Source organism: Hemicordylus capensis, chromosome 1 (genome assembly GCF_027244095.1).
Source record: "Hemicordylus capensis ecotype Gifberg chromosome 1, rHemCap1.1.pri, whole genome shotgun sequence".
Lineage (NCBI taxonomy): Eukaryota > Metazoa > Chordata > Lepidosauria > Squamata > Cordylidae > Hemicordylus > Hemicordylus capensis.
The window spans coordinates 48,448,092-48,467,518 of record NC_069657.1 but is presented as its reverse complement, the minus strand read 5'-3'; the positions used below and the strand labels follow the sequence as shown (position 1 = coordinate 48,467,518).

The window sequence follows — 19,427 nt, the reverse complement described above, 5'->3', positions numbered from 1 at the left end:
GTGTGCTAGCAGAAAGTCTTGATCTGTGAAACTCCCTGCCAGGACACTCGAGTATTGCACAGGTGTTGAAAACCAAGAACAGAGTTTGCTCTTGTCAAGGCAACAGTTGAACCAAAATCTGTTCCTGGTCTCAGCCCTTTTGCACAGGAATCTGGCTAATTCTGGCAGGACTTCTTTCTGGCTGTGGGAAGAGGAACTTTTAAATGCTAGGGCCTGGAATCAATACACACAAATCTAGAAGCCTACTTTAACTATATCTGAGGCCTCGGCAGGCTCATTTATTAAGGCACAGAGGAGTCCTATGTTGGCTGGCATTTTGAGCCTTTTATTCATTGGATTTTGTTCATTTTGCTTTCCTCGCCGCAACTTGCTGTTAATGCTGTTGGGGAAGTAATTGCTTTGCACTTCCTCTTTGCTGTGCCCACGGGTGCCTATGGGGGGGCTCCTCCCTGGATGCAACGTGGAGTCGAAAGCCCAGCTTTTGCTGCTTTGCCTAAGACCTGCTTATTTTTTTTTTTCTTGTCAGCTGCCTGTTATATCAATCACGGAGCTGGGATCTATTTATAGGTTGGGACTCAGAGTTCTGTGTCCTTAGTCACAAAGAGAGACAGAGACGCAGAGGGGACTCTTGGCTGGTGCAAGCGGAACCAAAAGATATTTAATCAGCAATTAGAAACACCTGAGGGGCAAAGGAAATTCTACCCTGGTCCTGAGGTTCATCTCTCAACCGGAATTATGTGAGTACCTAATTTCTACCCTCTTATTTTAGCATTCACCTCCACCACCCCCAGCCACCCCGTCCCTGCATCAGTCTTTTTATCCGTACTTGAAATTATAAGAGCAGGCACCTTAATGGGGCAAAGAGGAGAGAAAATAAAGCATATTTTCATATTTTCTAAGAAAGGTCAAAGTGACTCACAGGCAAGCAAGTTGATTTCACACCTTGACACAAACAGGACAATTTTTGTTGTCTAATTGTAAGGTATTTTTCATCTTGAAGCAAACAAATTAAAGTTTGTGCCTGATAGTATTGTTTGCAGAATGTAAATAGTTCAGATTGCTGGTGTTACAAAAGGTCAGTGTACAATGTAACTTAGTTTAAGGGCTTGTCAAGGGTAGGTGATGTTTTTCCAGCACTGAAATAAAGTCTGAAAACGAGACAATTTCAGTCCTACATACATTCTTTTAAAAGAAGCACAGACCTCAAAGCTTTTCACCTAAAATTTTAGCATGCCTGTTCTCTGACATATATATGTGAAAAGGGAATACTGGTGAGTTTATTTCGTGTTGAGCTTTTAGTGTGTCTCACTTTTTAAAAAGTGTGTGATTCGTGTAGGAAGTCAGCACGGTGACAAAAGGAATACACACATGACTTTGGGAAGACAGTTTAGTGACGTCTGTGTCAGAGTAGTGAATGTATTCATGAGTAGGAGCTAGTTTAAAGGCATTCAGTGTGCAAAAATGCCTTTTGTAACATGTCTCATCTAAAAGCAAAAATGTAAAGAAAAGCTCTAATTAGTGTTTGTTCCTGAAGTGGTTTGAGGTTTTATATTGAAAAATTAATGAAAATGTAGAGTAATTTGAATTATTTCATAATTCCAGTTCAGAAACTTGCCATTTTCTTATTTAGTTTAGCTAAAATGCATGTTATTGACAGGGAAGGATTTTGTTGTTGTTGTCAATGTGCACAAACTTTTTTAGTTCCTCCTTTAATATGTTCTTCCCCATTAAATGAAAATTACAATATTTAGTCCTTTCAACCCTTTTAAATAATCACAAAGATACATTAGATCTAGCAACTATTGGGAGAACTGTTTAAACATGAGGAATATATAGTTAAATAAAAGGAATCACATTTTGATATGTGTTGGATGCAAATGATTTTTATGACAGCTGCTTTGGAAGAAGTGAAATCACTAATAGCATCAATAATGAAATTAGTTGAGTAACTCTCTTAAATACCATCGGTTTGTATGAATGTGCATAATAAATTATTATTTCAAGCTTTTATGGTAACAACTTTTGTATTTTACAAATGTATTATGTATTCTTTTTCTTTTTATCACATTCATCTGATTCCTACAAAGTTTGTGACAATTGCTATATAACTCTGCATTTGTTGGCACAATATAGGTGGGAAAACATATATATATTCTGGATTAAAACTTTAATTCAACATCATCAGAATGTTTCTGATGATCCTAAAAACTGAACATGCATTTGGAAAAAAATCTAAATAATCCAGAAAAAAATAGCAATAGTAAAATACTTTATATGTACTTGTTGCTTTTGAGCTTAAAAATGAAATTACTTTACTTTACCTAAAACTATTTTATATTAGCTTTGTTCCATGTGAGCTTTCTTTGTTATAATTCATTCTTCAGTTGTGTGTACTGAGGCCAGATTTACCATGAAAACAAATGCAATTGACTTGATTACACATGAGTTAAAAGGGCTATTTTTTCATTATTAATAAAAGTAAATACCACAGCCCAGGACTATTCATCCATTACTATTCCCTTACTATTCAATATTCATGTTATGTTATGTTATGTTATGTTATGTTATGTTATATCATATCATATCATATCATATCATATCATATCATATCATATCATATCATATCATATCATATTATATTATATTATATTATATTATATAATGTATTGGACAAGTGTAGATTGTCATTTCCCCATAGTACATTTGCAAAGTTGTATGATGCCCCTGTTCACATGCCCTCAAACACCCATGACGGATGCACACATCTGCAGGACTCTAACTATTTGAACAAATATTCTCAAAATTCCTCTGTTTCTATTTCATATTTTTGTGCACATTTTGTGGATATGCTTGCAAAGCAGCTGGATTTTCATCTATTTGGTTGGGGGTGTACGTGTATTTTGCTTTGCTACTTGCATCCCCCCCATACACACATCTCTTGTTCAGCTAGCAAATTGTTTGTCTTGTCTTGGGAGGGAGGAACCTATCAAATGTCAGCTGCCCGATCTGGTACTTCAGTAAATTATAGGGTGTCCTTCTTTCCCGTTTTCGATAAACGAGAAGAAAACTCTGATCTTTTGTGTGGAAGGGAAAGTGCTGTTATTCCGTGCCTGATTCACTAATAATTAATGCTAATGTGTACTCTGGTATCTATCAGTTCCATCACATCTGAACTGACTTTTCAAATGCAATTGTTAATGGTGATGTTTGTGATTTTGAGGAATGGAAACTCTTGTTAATTCCCCCCTCCTCTGTTTATGCTTATAAAGTTACAAGTGATGAGTTTTGCTCCTTGACCCCTTCTTCTATTGTGTTTCATCACCTCCTGAAAATTCTGCATTACCTACATGCCAGGCGCACTGTACAGGTGTGTGAAATATACCTTCCAGGCTGGTGCCTATGAATCTGAGATGATGAAATGAATACCTGGAAGGTGAGAAGGATTAACTGGTACACAGTACTTTAAAAATTACCAACCATGGACTCCTCCCAATAAAAAAGGCATTTAGCAGCCATAATTTTTTTAAGATTATGCAACTGTCTATTCTGCTTTATTCTGTTATCTCTTCACCTGTACACCCGCCTGTCTCTTTATCATCTCTCAATTTTTACATTCATTATGCTCATGCTTGCTGTCTCTTTTTCTGCCGCCCCCCCCCCACGCTTTCCCCAGAAAACAGATTTCTTTCTGGCACAGAAAATAAACTCAGATTGCTGGTAGTTATGTTAATCTAATTCAATCCTCTGTGGGTTAGAAGTGAAATTCTAATAGTGGAGCTGTTGAGGGCTTTTTTGTTAATGGCTTGGGGATTACATTGAGTTAAAGGCTCATTTCCTAATCAAACAGAGAGGGAGAGAATGACTCCGAATATTTATGAGTCTCCCAGCGCGAGTTAAACATTGAACTCCAAAAGCAGGATCTCAGTGCAATGGAAAGAGTTAAACCCCCTCAGGGCTGCTGTGGAAAAAAAAAATTGAAACCAGTTAAGCCATCAGCATTTTCAACTGCTGTACAACTTCAGTTCTGTAAGGAGGGGGCATGAGAGTGAGGGAGAATAATCATCTTGCAATGTTAAAATGGATACTGCAGCGAGATATTTAAAACAAAGTCAAGTGATCCTTCAGAACAGCTCTCCTGTAGGTAGGCATATATGCGTGGTGTGCATGTATAGAGGCCTGACAGAAGCTACAGATACATTCTCATTTAAATGGTTGGCTTTATGAATACAGGAGAAGGAGAGCTGCTCTTCTGCTGGCTTTGAAATGTTTTTATATTTAGTTTTCAATTGATCCTTTTGGTCCTCTCTTGACTCCTGGCCAAACCCTTTTTCTTAAACAATTGAAAGAGCAGCTGCAAGTTGTGCCATCTTCACAAGATGTGTGCATGCATTGCTGTCAGCCAATTTCACATCAAGACCTTAGCAGGTGGTGGCTTGGTGGGCTGAGTTTTGTAATGTAGGTTACACTTTGGGCTGGCTTTCACCACAAGCAAAGTGCCACTGAAAGTCAGGTGGAGGAGAAGGTACTTGTGCTCCCATCACTTGGTGGTCTGGGTGGTTAAATTGTCAGGCAGAGGAACAGGAAGTGACTGCATGCGGGGTGCAATTGTAGCTGATTGACTCAGGCAGCCAATCTCCTCCACTCAAATAAAATCTTCACTTAGATTACATCTAAGATCCCTGATGTCATCTGCCTCTACTAACCAACTGTTATTGACTCCTTGTATGCTCCTGGTCTTCCACCCAGTATTTTCACTGCCCAGATGTTTGAGTATCAGGAGCACATGTGCCTGCTCCTCCCTCCTCTGCTCAACTTTTGGCACTCTTTGATTGTGAGAACCATCCCTTTGTGAACATATCTGTGCAAACCTTTGACTGGCCTTTTGTGTATTACGGCCAGGCCTGCTCAACTGAGGTTCCCCAACAGTTTTTGGACTTCAACTCCCATAATCCCCAGACACAGTGGCCAATAGCCAGAGATTATGGGAATTGCAGGCCAATAACTGCAGGAGGGCCAAAGTTGAGCAGCCCTGCTTATCCCCTTCCTATCTGTCTCTCTGATGTATGTCAGAAGGGTGATGATTGGAAGAATCTCCTGCTCTAGCCCAGAATGTATTACTCCAGAAGTGCCAATGTGATCAGAACACAGAACTGAAACTAATGTTAAAAAAATATGTGAAATTTGACTATTCCTCCCAGTAAGCAAGTTGGAAGTAAAATTCAAATTCACACCTTGAATGTGATTTTTTTAATTCAAAGTTCAGTTGTCTTACACTTGTTGACATCTCTTGATTGCTTTGATTTTGTGCAAGTTTCAGATACAAGATATAAACTGGCAAATTGTCATTCTGTATTATAAATAAGATGGAATGGCAGTTAACTGCCAATTTATGAGATTTCCAGATGCATCAGATCCTACAACACTGCATATTATTTTTAAATGCTATAAGATTTTAAAAAATACATGTCAACTAACAAACCCTGTCGAATATGGCATAGCAGTAATTTTCAGACTATTTCAGACCATTTTCCAGGGAATCCTGGGTTCTTTAGCAGCTTACCAGGGATTTTTCAATGAGAATAAAAGCGAAAATACAATTTGGTCACCATTATGGATTATCCTATACAGTGAGCAGTGGTAGTAGAATGTTGGGTGTTTCTAGGGTATGCTCTTGGTTCACGGTGGACGATGGTAATGTCCAGCATTGCCCCAGGTGAACTGAGTGTGTGCCAGAGAACATGCTCTTGAATCCTCTTCAGTGTGCAGGAATTCTGTGGCAAACACACAGAGGCATGAGCATCCACAGGGTTTTCCCCCCGGCGGAGGGGTGGGGGCAAAGACTACAATTCTATACTCGCTTACTTAGGAGTAAAGCCCCACTGAATTCAATGAGACTGGCTCAGTCCCAGGGGCAGGCAACTTATCCCCCTTGCCCCCTGCCTCTGGAGGCCCACGGGCAGTGGTTTCTTAAGACATGTCAGTGTGGAAAGTGTTCCCTGAAGGCAGGAAACTTGAAAACCATTATGATATACCACTTCATATTAGCTACCCAGGGGGTGTAACTATAATAGGGCAAGGGGAGACAGTTGTCTGGGGGCCCACTGCCTTGGGGTCCCCCCAGAAGCAAGTCACATGACTGACACCCCAGCCACGCACCTGCTCGGGCTTCCTTCAGTTGTATTCATCCTCCGAAATTGATGCCAGTGTTAAGATCTGGAGCTGCCAGAACAGCATGTCTTCTTCTAGTACCATGAAATGACTTGCATTGTCCACAATTTACAAAACCCTTTCAAAAATAATTTAGGATGATGTTCTATTGTGGCACATAGGTTTTATATATATGTGTGTGTGTGTGTGTGTGTGTGTGTGTGTGTGTGTGTATATATATATATATATATATATATATATATATATATATATATATATATATATATATATATAATTTACTATGCCTTTTGTTACCACTATTCAGCCTTATTTAAGATTTATCTACTTCATGAGCTGAACTTCAGTGAGGGGGGGCGGTATTTTAAAATCTTGTCTCTGGGCCCACTACAACCTTGCTACGCCCTTGTAGCTACCTATACTGTCAAATATAGGTACTGTTAGATGTACATATTCTGACAGATGTACATATCAGGTGGTATAAAAATATGACACACACACACACACTAAACACTTGTATGCCAACTATCAAATACTGCAAAATATCAATGGTTGGATCTCAAATACTGAAGTCAAGTATCATAGGGCACCAAATAAAATATATCCAGAATCTGGAGAACATTTGAGCACCTGGAGCACAGTAATGCAGGATGATAATTCTAGCCCACTTTGCCGTATGAACCCATGCTGAGGTCCCACATAACCAGTGTATCCACACCTTAGTGGTATAAGCATGCCACTATTACAGACAAACTAAGTTGAGCATGGCCTGCCATGAATCAACCTACATGTCAGCCCAGAATATGTCACAGGAGGAATTCTTTCTCAATCAATCAATCAATCAATCAATCTTCATTACAGTCATAGACCAGCATATCCTTCTCACTCCTTGTATGATAGACCAGTCAACTGGCCACTTCTGTGTGTGCTGAATGATGACCATGTGCTGCGAAGCTTGTGTGTGTGTGAGTCCTGAGATTCCCTGTGTCCATTATGGTTGTTGCTTTTTAGTGGTGTACTATGCTGCCTTTTGAATTAGTAGTAATTAGATACTTAAGTAGCAAGACCCAGTTCCTTCTGAAGACAAGTGAATTCTGATTGAATTCCATGGGAGCATATGCTCTTTTGCTTTAAAAGAAAATGACTGACATCCAGACTAGTGCTGTGTTAGTACACAAAAACAAATATGTGCCCACACAAGAATGTCGCGGAACTGAGTAGATGCTCAAAGTTGCTCAGTCTCTTGTGCTCTTGGTCTTGGAGAGTGGATAGCTTTGCATTATTCCCTGGACTTAAAGGTCTTTGGAGGCCCCCGTGCCCCCCGCCCGCTGTAAGTTAAGCAGCATCCCCTTACATACACACACACACACACACACACATTGTGATACACGGAGTATTTTTAACACATAGGTTCTTGAGGGAACAAACAGCACCTGAACTCATAAGAATGTAAGAGTATAAAACAAGTATATTTCAGCAAATCTGCATTAGTAGAAACCTTTCCACACGCAACTTAACATATTCCCATCTTACGTATTTCTTTCCCCACTCTGTCTCTAAACCACCCAGCACAAGTCATAATCACACTCGGCTGCCTGGCGCAGCACAGGCCAGTGGTGCAGCATGGTGGTGCAGCATCACCCAGGACAGACTAAAGAGGATTTGGGGGTCCACAGAAATTGTGTGTGGAGGCCCTGGACTTCAGTCCCAAAGCCCAGGGGTAAGAGCGCCTCTGTATGGACTGAGAGGCTTCACAGCAGGGTGCTTTCCAGACTAGCTGCTCAACAACACCAAAATGCCTCCGTTCAAGCAAGTCGCATTTGAAATGTAAACAGCAGAGGGGGAGCAGTCTCGCGGAAACGAACAAGCCGATAAAACAGCAACTTTCTTATGCCAGATATACAACGTCCTAGCTCTATATCGCAGCGATTAAATTGGAAACCAGGCATTGGAAATGTGAACAGCACCCTGCTGTCTGTGTAGGGACTGCAGTGTCACGACACAGGAAGTGTGGAAGCACACTTCCGAGATATGGCGTGATCCTGTTGCAGGGTCTAATCTGGAAAGCACCCCGGAGGCGTGCTACAGATGGTACACGTGCACACTGTTATAAAAGATCGTGCCGTCGCATCAGTGTTGACTTCTGATGACCACAGAGCCATATGGTTTTCGTGGCAGAATACAGGAGGGGTTTACCATTGCCCTTTCAGCACCTCCTTATTGCTGCTGCCCAATATAGGTGTTTAACATACCAGCAGGGATTCAAACTAACAACCTCTGGCTCCCTAGGCAAGTCACTTCCCCACTGTGCCATTAGGTGGGGCACACTGTTGTACCAGCACATGAGCCAGCGTGCTGTAGTGGTTAGAGTGCTGGACTAGGACCGGGGAGACCCGAGTTCAAATCCCCATTCAGCCATAAAACTAGCTGGGTGACTAGCCAGTCACTTCTCTCTCAGCCTAACCTACTTCACAGGGTTGTTGTGAAAGAGAAACTCAAGTATGTAGTACACCGCTCTGGGCTCCTTGGAGGAAGAGCGGGATATAAATGTAATAATAATAAAAATATAAGCTCCAGACTTAGCTAAACTACTGCACCATCCCTTTTGTTAGTGCAACATGTTTGCACTAGTGCAGTGTTAGTCTGGATGCCTGCCACTGGGTTTTTGTTTGAGAAAACAGATGATGTGAAACTAGAAGGAAATATGCGATCTATTTTATCACCATACCTGAAATCATTCCTGAAATTAACTCTTGACATTACTCAGTGTGGAGTTTGCCATCTGTAGGAGTCTTGGGCAGAACTTCATGGGGCTTCCCAACTACAGATCTCCATAGAGCCTCCCTGGTTTTCCATAAATGCAGGGATATATTCTGGTATTTTCTTGCAATTTTCCCCCAGTTCCTCTGCTACTGTCTAGCAGTATGTCGTTTTCCACTCTGCAGAAGTATGCATATCCAAATGGCGAAAAAATATATTGTAAGGCTACACTCAAATGGTGTAACTAGTAGTGGTATTTATCTTGAGAAACACTTAAGTTTTCTATGCTGAAAGTCCCTGTTATTTTAAAAACTGGAGATTTCCCTTGAGAGTAGAAGAAAATGATATTTCCCGTTTAGCAGTCTCCCCTCTCAAATGGGATAATGCGCTTGTATACTGAAAGATCATCTCTGGAATTGGGGTGGGTGGGGGTGGGTAGTAGAGATGCCTCACCAGAGTATGAGGTTTGCAGGTTTGTTTGTTTTTAAAAGAAAGTAATAATACACCTCACGGCCCATGTTCCCAAATCTAGAACTGGTCTGATTTTTGTTTACTTCTTATATACTTTTTGTAGGGCTGCAGCTCAGGATGATGCTAGTGGGTATCATAGTCACACAAGCCAGAGACTGAAGCAAGTTGAGCTTGCCTGTCCCCTGTGTGTATATTCTGTTGCTTAACCTGCTCTGAGGTGCTTCTGTTCTGTCTTGCTCAGTCTCCTGCTAACTGAGCAAAGAGGCACCTTTTAGAAACAGTGATTCTCTTTATTTAGCAGGGGGAGAGCAACTGGCTCTATCCATCCCCAGTACAGCATCCTTCCAGTGGCTGTTGCTGGTGTCTGTCTTAAATTTCTTTTTAGATTGTGAGCCCTTTGGGTACAGGGATCCATCTTATTGATATGTTATGTATTTCTCGTGTAAACTGTTCTGGGAACGTTTGTCAAAAAGAGGTATATAAATGTTTGTAGTAGTAATAATAGTAGTAGCTCATGTTGGGACTTCCTTATAATAAATGTATATTATTATTATCATTGTTGTTGTTTACACAGTCAGACAGGTGCTACTGACTGGTTTGTTTTATCCAGACATCGAATCCTTCCCAAGGACCTGGGATGGCTGAATTTTATCGTCAATGTTGTTGTTGTTGTTGTTGTTATTTATTAATTATTATTTCTTCGATTTCTATACCGCCCTTCCAAAAATGGCTTAGGGTGGTTTACACAGAGAAATAATAAATAGATAAGATGGATCTTGTCCCTGAAGGGTTCATAATCGAGAAAGAAACATCAGATAGACACCAGCAACAGTCACTGGAGGTCCTGTGCTGGGGGTGGATAGGGCCAGTTACTCTCCCCCTGGTAAATAAAGAGAATCACCACGTTAAAAGGTGCCTCTTTGCCAAGTTAGCAGGGTACATAGACGATGCACTGCTGCAAGATGTGGAGAGGGCCACTCGCTGGGATAGCTTTAGAAGGGGATTAGGCAACTTTATGGAGGACAAGCCTATCAATGGGTATTGGCCATGATAGCTGAACTATATCTCTGGGTTGAAGAACATAAGAACAGCCCTGCTGGATCAGGCCCAAGGAGGCCCATCGAGCCCAGCATCCTGTTTCACACAGTGGCCCACCAGATGCCTCTGAGAAGCCCACAGGCACGAGGCGAGGGCAGGAGCAGCCTGTGCAGGTGCTGCTGCGTGGGTGGCGAGAGGCACCTTTAAGCACAAATTAATAGGTGCTTACTTCCGCTCCAGCTGCAGCTGCAAACTACTCTGAGCAGCTGCCTGGTACTCCCTGCGGAGGTGGATCAGCTCTGCCAGTCACCTGGCTTCCTCAGAGCCCATCCCCCACCAGTGGCCAGGTGAGTGGCGGAGCCGATTCGCTGCCGCAGGGAGTGCCGGGCAGCGCGCTGCTGCTCAGAGTAGTTTGCATCTGCAGCCGGAGCGGAGGTAAGCACCTATTAATTTGTGCTTAAAGGTGCCTCTTGCTGCCCCTGTAGGCAGCGCCTGCACCGGCCACTCCTGGGTGAACATAAGGTAGACACCAGCAGCAATGTTGTGCTGGGGTTGAAAAGGGCCTATGTGATATCATGTTCTGAGGTTTCCTGTCCCCATAAATGGCAGCCAATGAAATGCAGTAGGGAAACCTGCAATGCGGTGACATCACATCACATGATTTGCCTGACTAAACATTATGGGGGAGTGAGGATAAGGAAACTCAGCATAGCTGTCTTTGGTGGCCCACCAGATGCTGCTGGAAGCCACAGGCAGGAGTAGAGGGCCTCAACTCCTCCCTGTGGTTTCCTGCAGCATCTGGTGGGCCACTGTGTGAAGCAAGATGCTGGACTAGATGGGCCTTGGGCCTGATCCAGCAGGGCTGTTCTTATGGTGGTGGCCATATGGAGGCTCGAAAAGAAAGAAGGAGGCTGTTCTCATGAGCAGCCAAGCCTGGGCTTGGCTGCCCATGAGAACCTTCAGGGTCCACACGGATCCTGGTGCTGTTGCACTGCCAAACCCCAGCTCCGGAGCCCAGCTGTTAACCAGGGCCAAGGGCACAAGTACGCCCTTAACTCAGGCTCTGTGGTTGTGTGTTCTTTGGGGCAGCTTGCAGCCTGAGAAAGGCACCTAGAGCGTCTGTCTCACGAGGGTATCCCCCAGTGATGAACATGGTGCATTGTAGGATCTCCCGAGTCTGAGCCAGCCTCTAGAACACCTTGTGGCGCACTGCAGCACCCATCATGTGGGTGCACACGCCGCACGGTTCATGACTTCGGTGGATCATCTGTGGGGAAGGTAGGTTATGCCCTGCTTTCCCCCCTCCTGTCCTCCCTAGCCTAAAAAGGGTTGTGTGAACAACCTTAATATGTAACCATCCTTTGGAATCTACATCCCATCAGTTCTGTTGAAAAGCCTTAGAAAAGTCATAAAAGTTGGGCAAAGTGATGTTCAAGCGCAGGAAAACAAAAAAAGAATTTCCCCTGGATAGTGTCTCAGGCCCAAGGGATCATTAATCTCTTGATTCTTATGCCACTTCTGGTGCTGTCAGCAGAACTCTTGTGTCTTGTGAACTCTTTTATATTTGAATAACTTTACCAGTAGCTTCATGATACAGAAGCATTTCCTTTTGCTTAGCTTTCCCGTGTCCCTGGTTTTTGTTTGTTAGAGGATGTGGTTTGAGCTTGGGTGAAAGAGAGACAGAGCTTCAACCCAGGGGCGTAGCTAGCAGAGAGGGGGCCCGTGTTCATCCCTCTCTCTGGCGGCCCCCCAGTGAGGGAGATAATGAAGAAAATAGGGAGGGGTGGAACTGGATGGCCCTCAGGAGCTGGGGGCCCGTGTTCTTTGAACCCTTTTGTTCAATTATAGCTACGCCCCTGCTTCAACCCCAATTCCAGGGTCCTTCCCTTCTTATATGAATATATCTTCCCTACTATGGACTAGTTGACCAGGCTGTAAAGATGGGACAGATTGTTGTATTTGCCTAACTATAATGTTTACAAAGGACTTTACGCTCCAAGGCAGTCACAACCAGGGTCATTTTTTATAATTTCAAGCCCATGCCCTTCTCTTTTGCAAGCTTTGCTGACCATAGTAATCTTTTGTTCAAGTTACATTTTCTGGACCTTACTTTTGATGTTCTCCTCAGCTTTCCTCTCCTTTCCTGTACCATCTCATTACCCGTCTTTGTCTTCTCCTACTTCTATCTCTACATTTTCTGCTGGCTGTCTCGTTTACCTCTGTCAGAGTTGATTAGATTAACTGGTCCCCACCCCCCTATCATTTGTTTGGAAATATCATGTGTTTACAGCTATCATGTGTTTGGAAATAAGAGCTCCTTCACAAAGGGGCAATATTCAAGATGAATTTCACAGCCTGTGCTCTGTGTGCAAGACAAGTTAGTTTTTCCCCCAGCTTGTCCAATGAACATCGGTAAGTTGGATCATGTTGAAGATGGGTTTGACTAATCATTGCATGTAGGATCAGGAAAAAACTTTATCAAGATCAAAAGGTCAAGAGTTTTTTTTCCTGGTTTTTCACAATGGCCGCATTTGCACATAAACATGAAAGCAGAGGTGAAGAGACCACCAGTTTTAGAAATGGTACAGCTGAATGCAGACAACTGCAGTTTCGCCACTTGTGGTTTCCCTCTCTGGATAGTTATTTGTACCTTCAGTTTGTAGTGAGGTCCACCGCCTAGACCTCCAGTTCCATGGCGCCAGCATTACATCCAAACGCTGGTACCACAGTCTGGTTGCTCTGCAACCGAAGTTGAGGGAGGAAGCTCCTTTCTCAGTCTGGCTGCTATTGGCTGCCGGGGCTGTCCTTCAGTAAAGAAGGAAGCCCAGGCAGCCAATTCCCCCTCCTCTCTGCAGCCAGCGAGACTACAGAGAACATAAGAACAGCCCTGCTGGATCAGGCCCAAGGCCCATCTAGTCCAGCATCCTGTTTCGCACAGTGGCCCACCAGATGCTGCTGGAAGCCACAGACAGGAGTTGAGGGCGTGCCCTCTCTCCTGCCATTACTCCCCTGCAACTGGTACTCAGAGGCATCCTGCCTCTGAGGCTGGAGTGGCCCACAGCCCTTTGACTAGCAGCCGATGATAGACCTCTCCTCCCTGAAGTTATCTATACCCCTCTTAAAGCCATCCAGGTTGTTGGCTGTCACCACATCTTGTGGCAGAGAATTCCGCAAGTGGATTATGCATTGTGTGAAAAAGTACTTCCGTTTGTTGGTCCTAGATTTCCTGGCAATCAATTTCATGGGATGACCCCCGGTTCTAGTGTTATGTGAGAGGGAGAAGAATATCTCTCTATCCACTTTCTCCACACCATGCATGATTTTATGGACCTCTATCATGTCTCTCTGCAGTCATCTTTTTTCTAAACTAAATAAGCCCAGGTGCTGTAACCTTGCCTCATAAGGAAGGTGCTCTAGGCCCTTGATAATCTTGGCTGCCCTCTTCCGCACCTTTTCCAGTTCGACAATGTCCTTTTTTAGATGTGACCAGAATTGTACGCAATACTCCAGGTGTAGCTGAATTCGGATGGGAGAGTGGGGGGAGGGGGAGTGGATCCGTGGGTTTATTGGATCCACGGTTCCATATTCCATGTGAATGTGACCAATGCCTGGTTTCAGATACCATAGACAAACTATGGTTTTGCCATCAAAACTACAGTTATGTCTTGTACTCTCATGCACTCCCTCTTCCTCTTCCCCCTCCTTTCCCCCTTTGCATGTTCCCATTCTCTTGAAGAGGGCACAGCTCTGTGGTAGAGCACATGCTCTTCATAAGGCCCAAATGCTAGCATCTTCAATTTAAGGATTAGGTGACAGGTGATGGGAAAGTTCTCTGCCTGAGATAGTGGAGAGCTACAGCCAGTCAGTGTAGACAATACAGGGCTAGATAGATACACCTATGGCCTGACTCCATATGAGGCAGCTACATGTGTCCATATTCCTTCACTTCTTGGTTCATTGTAGTTTGCTGTGCCATCTGACAACAAACCATGGCTTGCCGCCAGAACAGAGCTTCATATTCTGACTATATTCTAACAGAAATAATTTTAAAGTGTGTTTTTATCTATAATGATTTTCATCTTTTTAGGAGAGGAGAGCTGGTCTTGTGGTAGCAAGCATGACTTGTCCCCATAGCTAAGCAGGGTCTGCCCTGGTTGCATCTGAATGGGAGACTTGATGTGTGAGCACTGCAAGATATTCCCCTCAGGGGATGAAGCTACTCTGGGAAGAGCATAAGGTTTCAAGTTCCGTCCCTGGCTTCTCCAAGATAGGGCTGAGAGAGATTCCTGCCTGCAACCTTGGAGAAGCCGCTGCCAGTCTGTGAAGACAATCCTGAGCTAGATAGACCAATGGTCTGACTCAGTATATGGCATGTTCCTATGTTTCCTATGTTTCCTATGAATTTTAAATGTTTTATATTATGTTTTAATTCTGTACTCTACCTAGAGTTTTCTATACTAGGTGGTATATAAATTCAATACTTACTTACTAACTAACTAACTAAGTTATAAGAGTACTATCCATGGCCTTTGGAATAGGATGAAATATGGCTCAAGCCACTTAATGCTTTGTAGACGAAATCTAGCATCTTCAGTTGTAGCTAGACAATAAGAGAGCCATCAGAGGCCTTGGAACAGGAATGGGATTATTTTTGGAACAGGAACGGGATTATTTTAATGAAAAGTGGTATAGAAATTGAACAAAAATTGGCACAGCACCTGAGTTGAGGTGCAAAATACTGCCTTGCCTGATGCCCTTGCTAGAGGCCAGCCCCGTTTCCAAACCATCCCTTGCAAACTTTGAAAATGCAGGGAGGGCAGAGAGGAGGGAGGGTTGCCAGCAGCCTCTTCTTCTCTCCTTGAGCTTCTTGCAAGCTTTGTAAGGTGTGTGAGGAGAGCTGTTCTTTGCAAGCTTGTAAGGACCAGATGATTCCCAAAGAACTGCTCCAATGGCGGCAGGGATCTCTAATAATTCAGTTCCCTAATAATCTGCTGCCATGAGGCTGCCACCTCCTTTTGCCTCATGAAAGGGCCTCCCCTGCCTTGGAATATTTTTGAAACATACTGTCAATGGCATGCATCTGCCCAGAACTTGGCAACCAAGAAGCTGAAGCTTCCAAACAGTCTTCAAATGCAACATCTTGTAAAGTTCATTACCGTAGTCTAGCCTCAAGGCTAAGAAGGAACAAATCGCAGTGAATGGCTCTGAATCCTTTAAAATATGGTTTGTAGTCAATAAAAGTGGATTATGGCCTGTCACTACCACAACATGGGATTCCAGACACTACGGGGGATGCCCAGGGCTGTGAACCTGAATGACCAAAGGAAGTCACATATGCCTATTTCTAACTGTTGGAACACCTGCTTAGACTCATTACATCAGTCTTGTTTATTAATAACTAGTAATTTTAAGCCCATTAAATTAACGGGCGCTAGTAGACCTTCCCCCTCCCCCCTCCCCCTTGCCCTTGCCCACCTCTGTAAGTCTTGCTCGCTTTGCCATGCCTGCTCCAGCCGGACCTCCCGGGAAACGGAAAGCAGCGAGTGTGTCTCAGGCTGGTGGTTGCTACTGCTGTCTCTGTCCCCCCGCCCCAGTCTAGGCATTTAGCCAGTTACAATAACGGGTGCTAGGAGAGGGCGGGGTGGGGGGGAGCAGCAGCAGCAGTAGCAACTACCAGCCTGAGACACACTCGCTGCTTTCCGTTTCCCTCCCCCTTGTCTCCTCTGCAGGCAGGCAGAAGGGATGGGAAGAAGAAACGGCTTCCCTGGTCAATTATGATTAAACCATCGTGGCAAATGCTGCCTGTGCCTCTTAAAAGAAAACAAAGCTGCTTTGCCCCTGACATTTAGAATCATGCCAAGTTGGCTGAAAGGGGTCTCACGGTCCAGCAAGGATGCTTCTGTTTCATGTTTATTTTTGTTTGATGGATGGATCGTATCCCGTTCTTCTTCCGAGTAGGCTTCACTTTTAGAAAGCCAAGGACAGGGCTGCAATCTGAAGGGTCCACACACAGTTTGAAAGAGGCACCTCCTCAGAAGGCAACCAAGGCGAGTGATCCGTCCCAGGGGTGGCCTGGAAAAGCAGCCCTGTGCCTAGTAAGCAGAGGCGGCTGGAGCCCAGGAGACGGCGCCATTGCGGCTCCTTCCGTGGTCCCTGAATCTCCTCCTCCTCAGCATCCAGGGACCGGGAAGGGAGAAGTCTGCCTTGCACAACCTCCCTCCCTGTTGCTTCCCCGAGGAATGGGCATTGCCGGGTGACCACCAAGGGCGCCAGCAGCAGCAGCTGCCCAGGACACTCCAGGGAGTGACTCGGCTGCCAGAGTCAGCCTGTGATTCCGGGTGAAGCGGGCGGGGCAAGGGTGACGGGGAGGCCGAGGTCCGGGTCTCCCTACTGCTGCCGGCCTTCGCCGCTGGCCTCTGCGCCACCGCCACGCTGGCGGGCCCAGGCCGCCCCCTGCCCCTCCTGGCCCCCTCCCGGTTCCCACATGTCGGCCCTTGAGCTCTATACGGCCGCTTCAGCGGCAGGGCCGGCCCCGCCGCTGCCGCCTCCGCCATCCCTGGTCCCTGCTTCTCCTCTTTGCGCTCCGGGAGCCAACATAGCCGCCGTGTCTCTGCGGCCGTATCTTTCTCGGACGTTCTGGGCATGCGCAGAGCACATGCCCAGAACGGCCGAGAAAGACATGGGCAGGGAGACACGGGATTACACCGTGGCTCTTTATTATAGAGGATAATAATGTTGTTTATTAATAACACTAAAATGTTGCAGAGAAATTACTGATCCTTTATAAGTAATTGAAGAGAAAGCCAACTTTAACTGAGAAACAAGTGTTTAGATATTTATTACTTTCTAAACACAGGCTAAGAACACAATAAACAAGCTAACAGTCTCTTTATGCAGAGAGAGGGAGAACCTCTCAGTTTGAATTTAAGTCAGCACGTGAAGAGCAGACAAACAGTGACTCCTGCCCCAAGCCAGTACATAGATACATTCAAATTAAAGAAGCATGCCCCATACAAATAACTGAGACAATGTCTATGGAAAAATCCCAACAAAAAAAGTACTGACATGAAAAAAAAAATTCCCTATTATATACAAGGCATGCGGGGGACACATCTGACCAGTAGTACATACTTAACTTATGGTATAATATAGTCTTTTTTAAAAGTCTAATTTGCAATGTTAAAGGTGACCATCTGCTTACAACCGACACTTTTGGCACACAATGCAATATTATAGCTCTAGTGGATGTATTACTGGCCTCTCTAGAGAAGGTCTGTGGGTCTGAGGATCAGGTATTGCTCGGTGTTTTTTAGCGTTTCTCTTGGCTGTTAATTTCTTTCTCTCCACCATTCAACTGAGCATATCTATAGCTCTTTCACTGAAGTTAGCTGGGCTTCAAGAAGAAACTAGCCTGAGAGATGCATTCCAATGAGCAGTAAGATATGATAAACTATTTTAAGAATAATAAGATTTATATAGTGCTTTCCCTAAGTGTTCATACTTCACATACAATGGCTGAGTTCAGACTTAATGCAAAACCATTGTTTAGCTAAACCATATTTTTAGGCCTGTGCGCTTTGCTGAATGTTCTGCACCATTGTGAACAGCTCATTGAAAGTGTTGACTCTGTGTGATAGCTGTGATAAAGGCTAATTCCATGCAAGGAATCATTAGGAAGGGGACTGAAAATAAAAATGCTAATATTATAATGCCCTTGTACAAATCTATGGTGCTGCCACATCTGGAGTACTGCGTACAGTTCTGGTCACTGTAGCTTAAGGAGGACAGTGTAGAACTGGGAAAAGTGTAGAAGAGGGCAACCAAGATGATCAGGGGCCTAGAGCACCTTCCTTCCTGTAGCTAGGCAACAGCATCTGGGGCTCTTTACCTTGTCAAAGAGGTGACTAAGTGGAGACATGATCGAGGTGTATAAAATTATGCATCGAGTGGAGAGAGTAGACAGAGAGAAATCTCTCTCTCTCTCTCTCTCTCTCTCTCTCTCTCTCTCTCTCTCTCTCTCTCTCTCTCTCTCTCTCTCTCTCTCAACACTAGAACCAGGGGTTACCCCATGAAACTGAAGGTGGAGAAATTTGGGGCCAACAAGAGGAAGTACTTTTTCACACAGCACATATTAGTCTATGGAATTCTTTGCCATGGGATGTGGTGATGGCCACCAGCTTGGATGGCTTTAAAGGGGCTTAGACAGATTCATGGTGGACAGGTCTATCAATGGCTACTAGTCTGGTGGCTGTGGGCCACCTCCAGCCTCAGGCACGATGCCTCTCAATACCAGTTGCAGGGGAGCTACCACAGGAGAGAGGGCATGCACATACCTCTTGCCTGTGGGTTCCCCAGGGGCATCTGATGGGCCACTGTGTGAAACCAGATGCTGGACCTTGTGCCTGATCCAGCAGGGCTGTTTTTATGTTCTTATTGTGCTGGTACTGCACACAGGTGGCTACTCACAGCAGTATTGCAAGTTTCTGGTGTGGGAGGTGGGGCTGGAGCTCCTTTATGGGAAGCAGAACCCTGTTTTGTCCCAGTGATGGCTAGGGTGTGTGCAGGGTACAGTGGTGGGGCTCTGCTTCCCATAAAGGAGGCCTCCCTGCACTCAAAATGTTCAATACTGCATGGAGTTGGCCACACTGTGAGCGGCAGCTTCTGTGTGGTACCAACTCAATGGTGCAGATTATTCAGCAAAGCAGAGGCCTAAACATATGACTGGAACCAGGAGGGCTGAGATGGCATTTGATGAGTCAGGGACTGAATATGGAGGCATTGTTTAGCTCTATAAGAATAAAGGAACCTGCTAAATTAATCATGAAAACTTTACAATGGGAAGGAAGTCGGGACTGTTCCATTTTGAAGGAGCTAATGGTTTCGCTCACACTTTATATCAAAATTATTATGTGGCTGATATTCAGACTAATGAAGCTGTATGCAAATATAAGGATGTGCACGAAACACGATTCAGCATCCAAAGCATAGCACAA

General features: G+C 44.4%; 1 protein-coding gene across 2 annotated transcripts in view; it reads left to right on the top strand.

Moving 5' to 3' along the window:
* The window catches only part of ESRRB (estrogen related receptor beta), a 304,059-nt gene that overhangs the window by 39,859 nt on the left and 244,773 nt on the right, over positions 1–19,427 (top strand). The window contains exon 2 of one of the 2 annotated variants that reach the window (XM_053286429.1): positions 527–737. In XM_053286429.1, the coding sequence (XP_053142404.1) occupies positions 736–737 (2 nt within the window). In that variant the 5' untranslated portion in view covers positions 527–735. Of the gene's footprint in view, positions 1–526; positions 738–19,427 lie in introns of those variants that run through there. The other variant, XM_053286431.1, reaches the window with a different exon arrangement.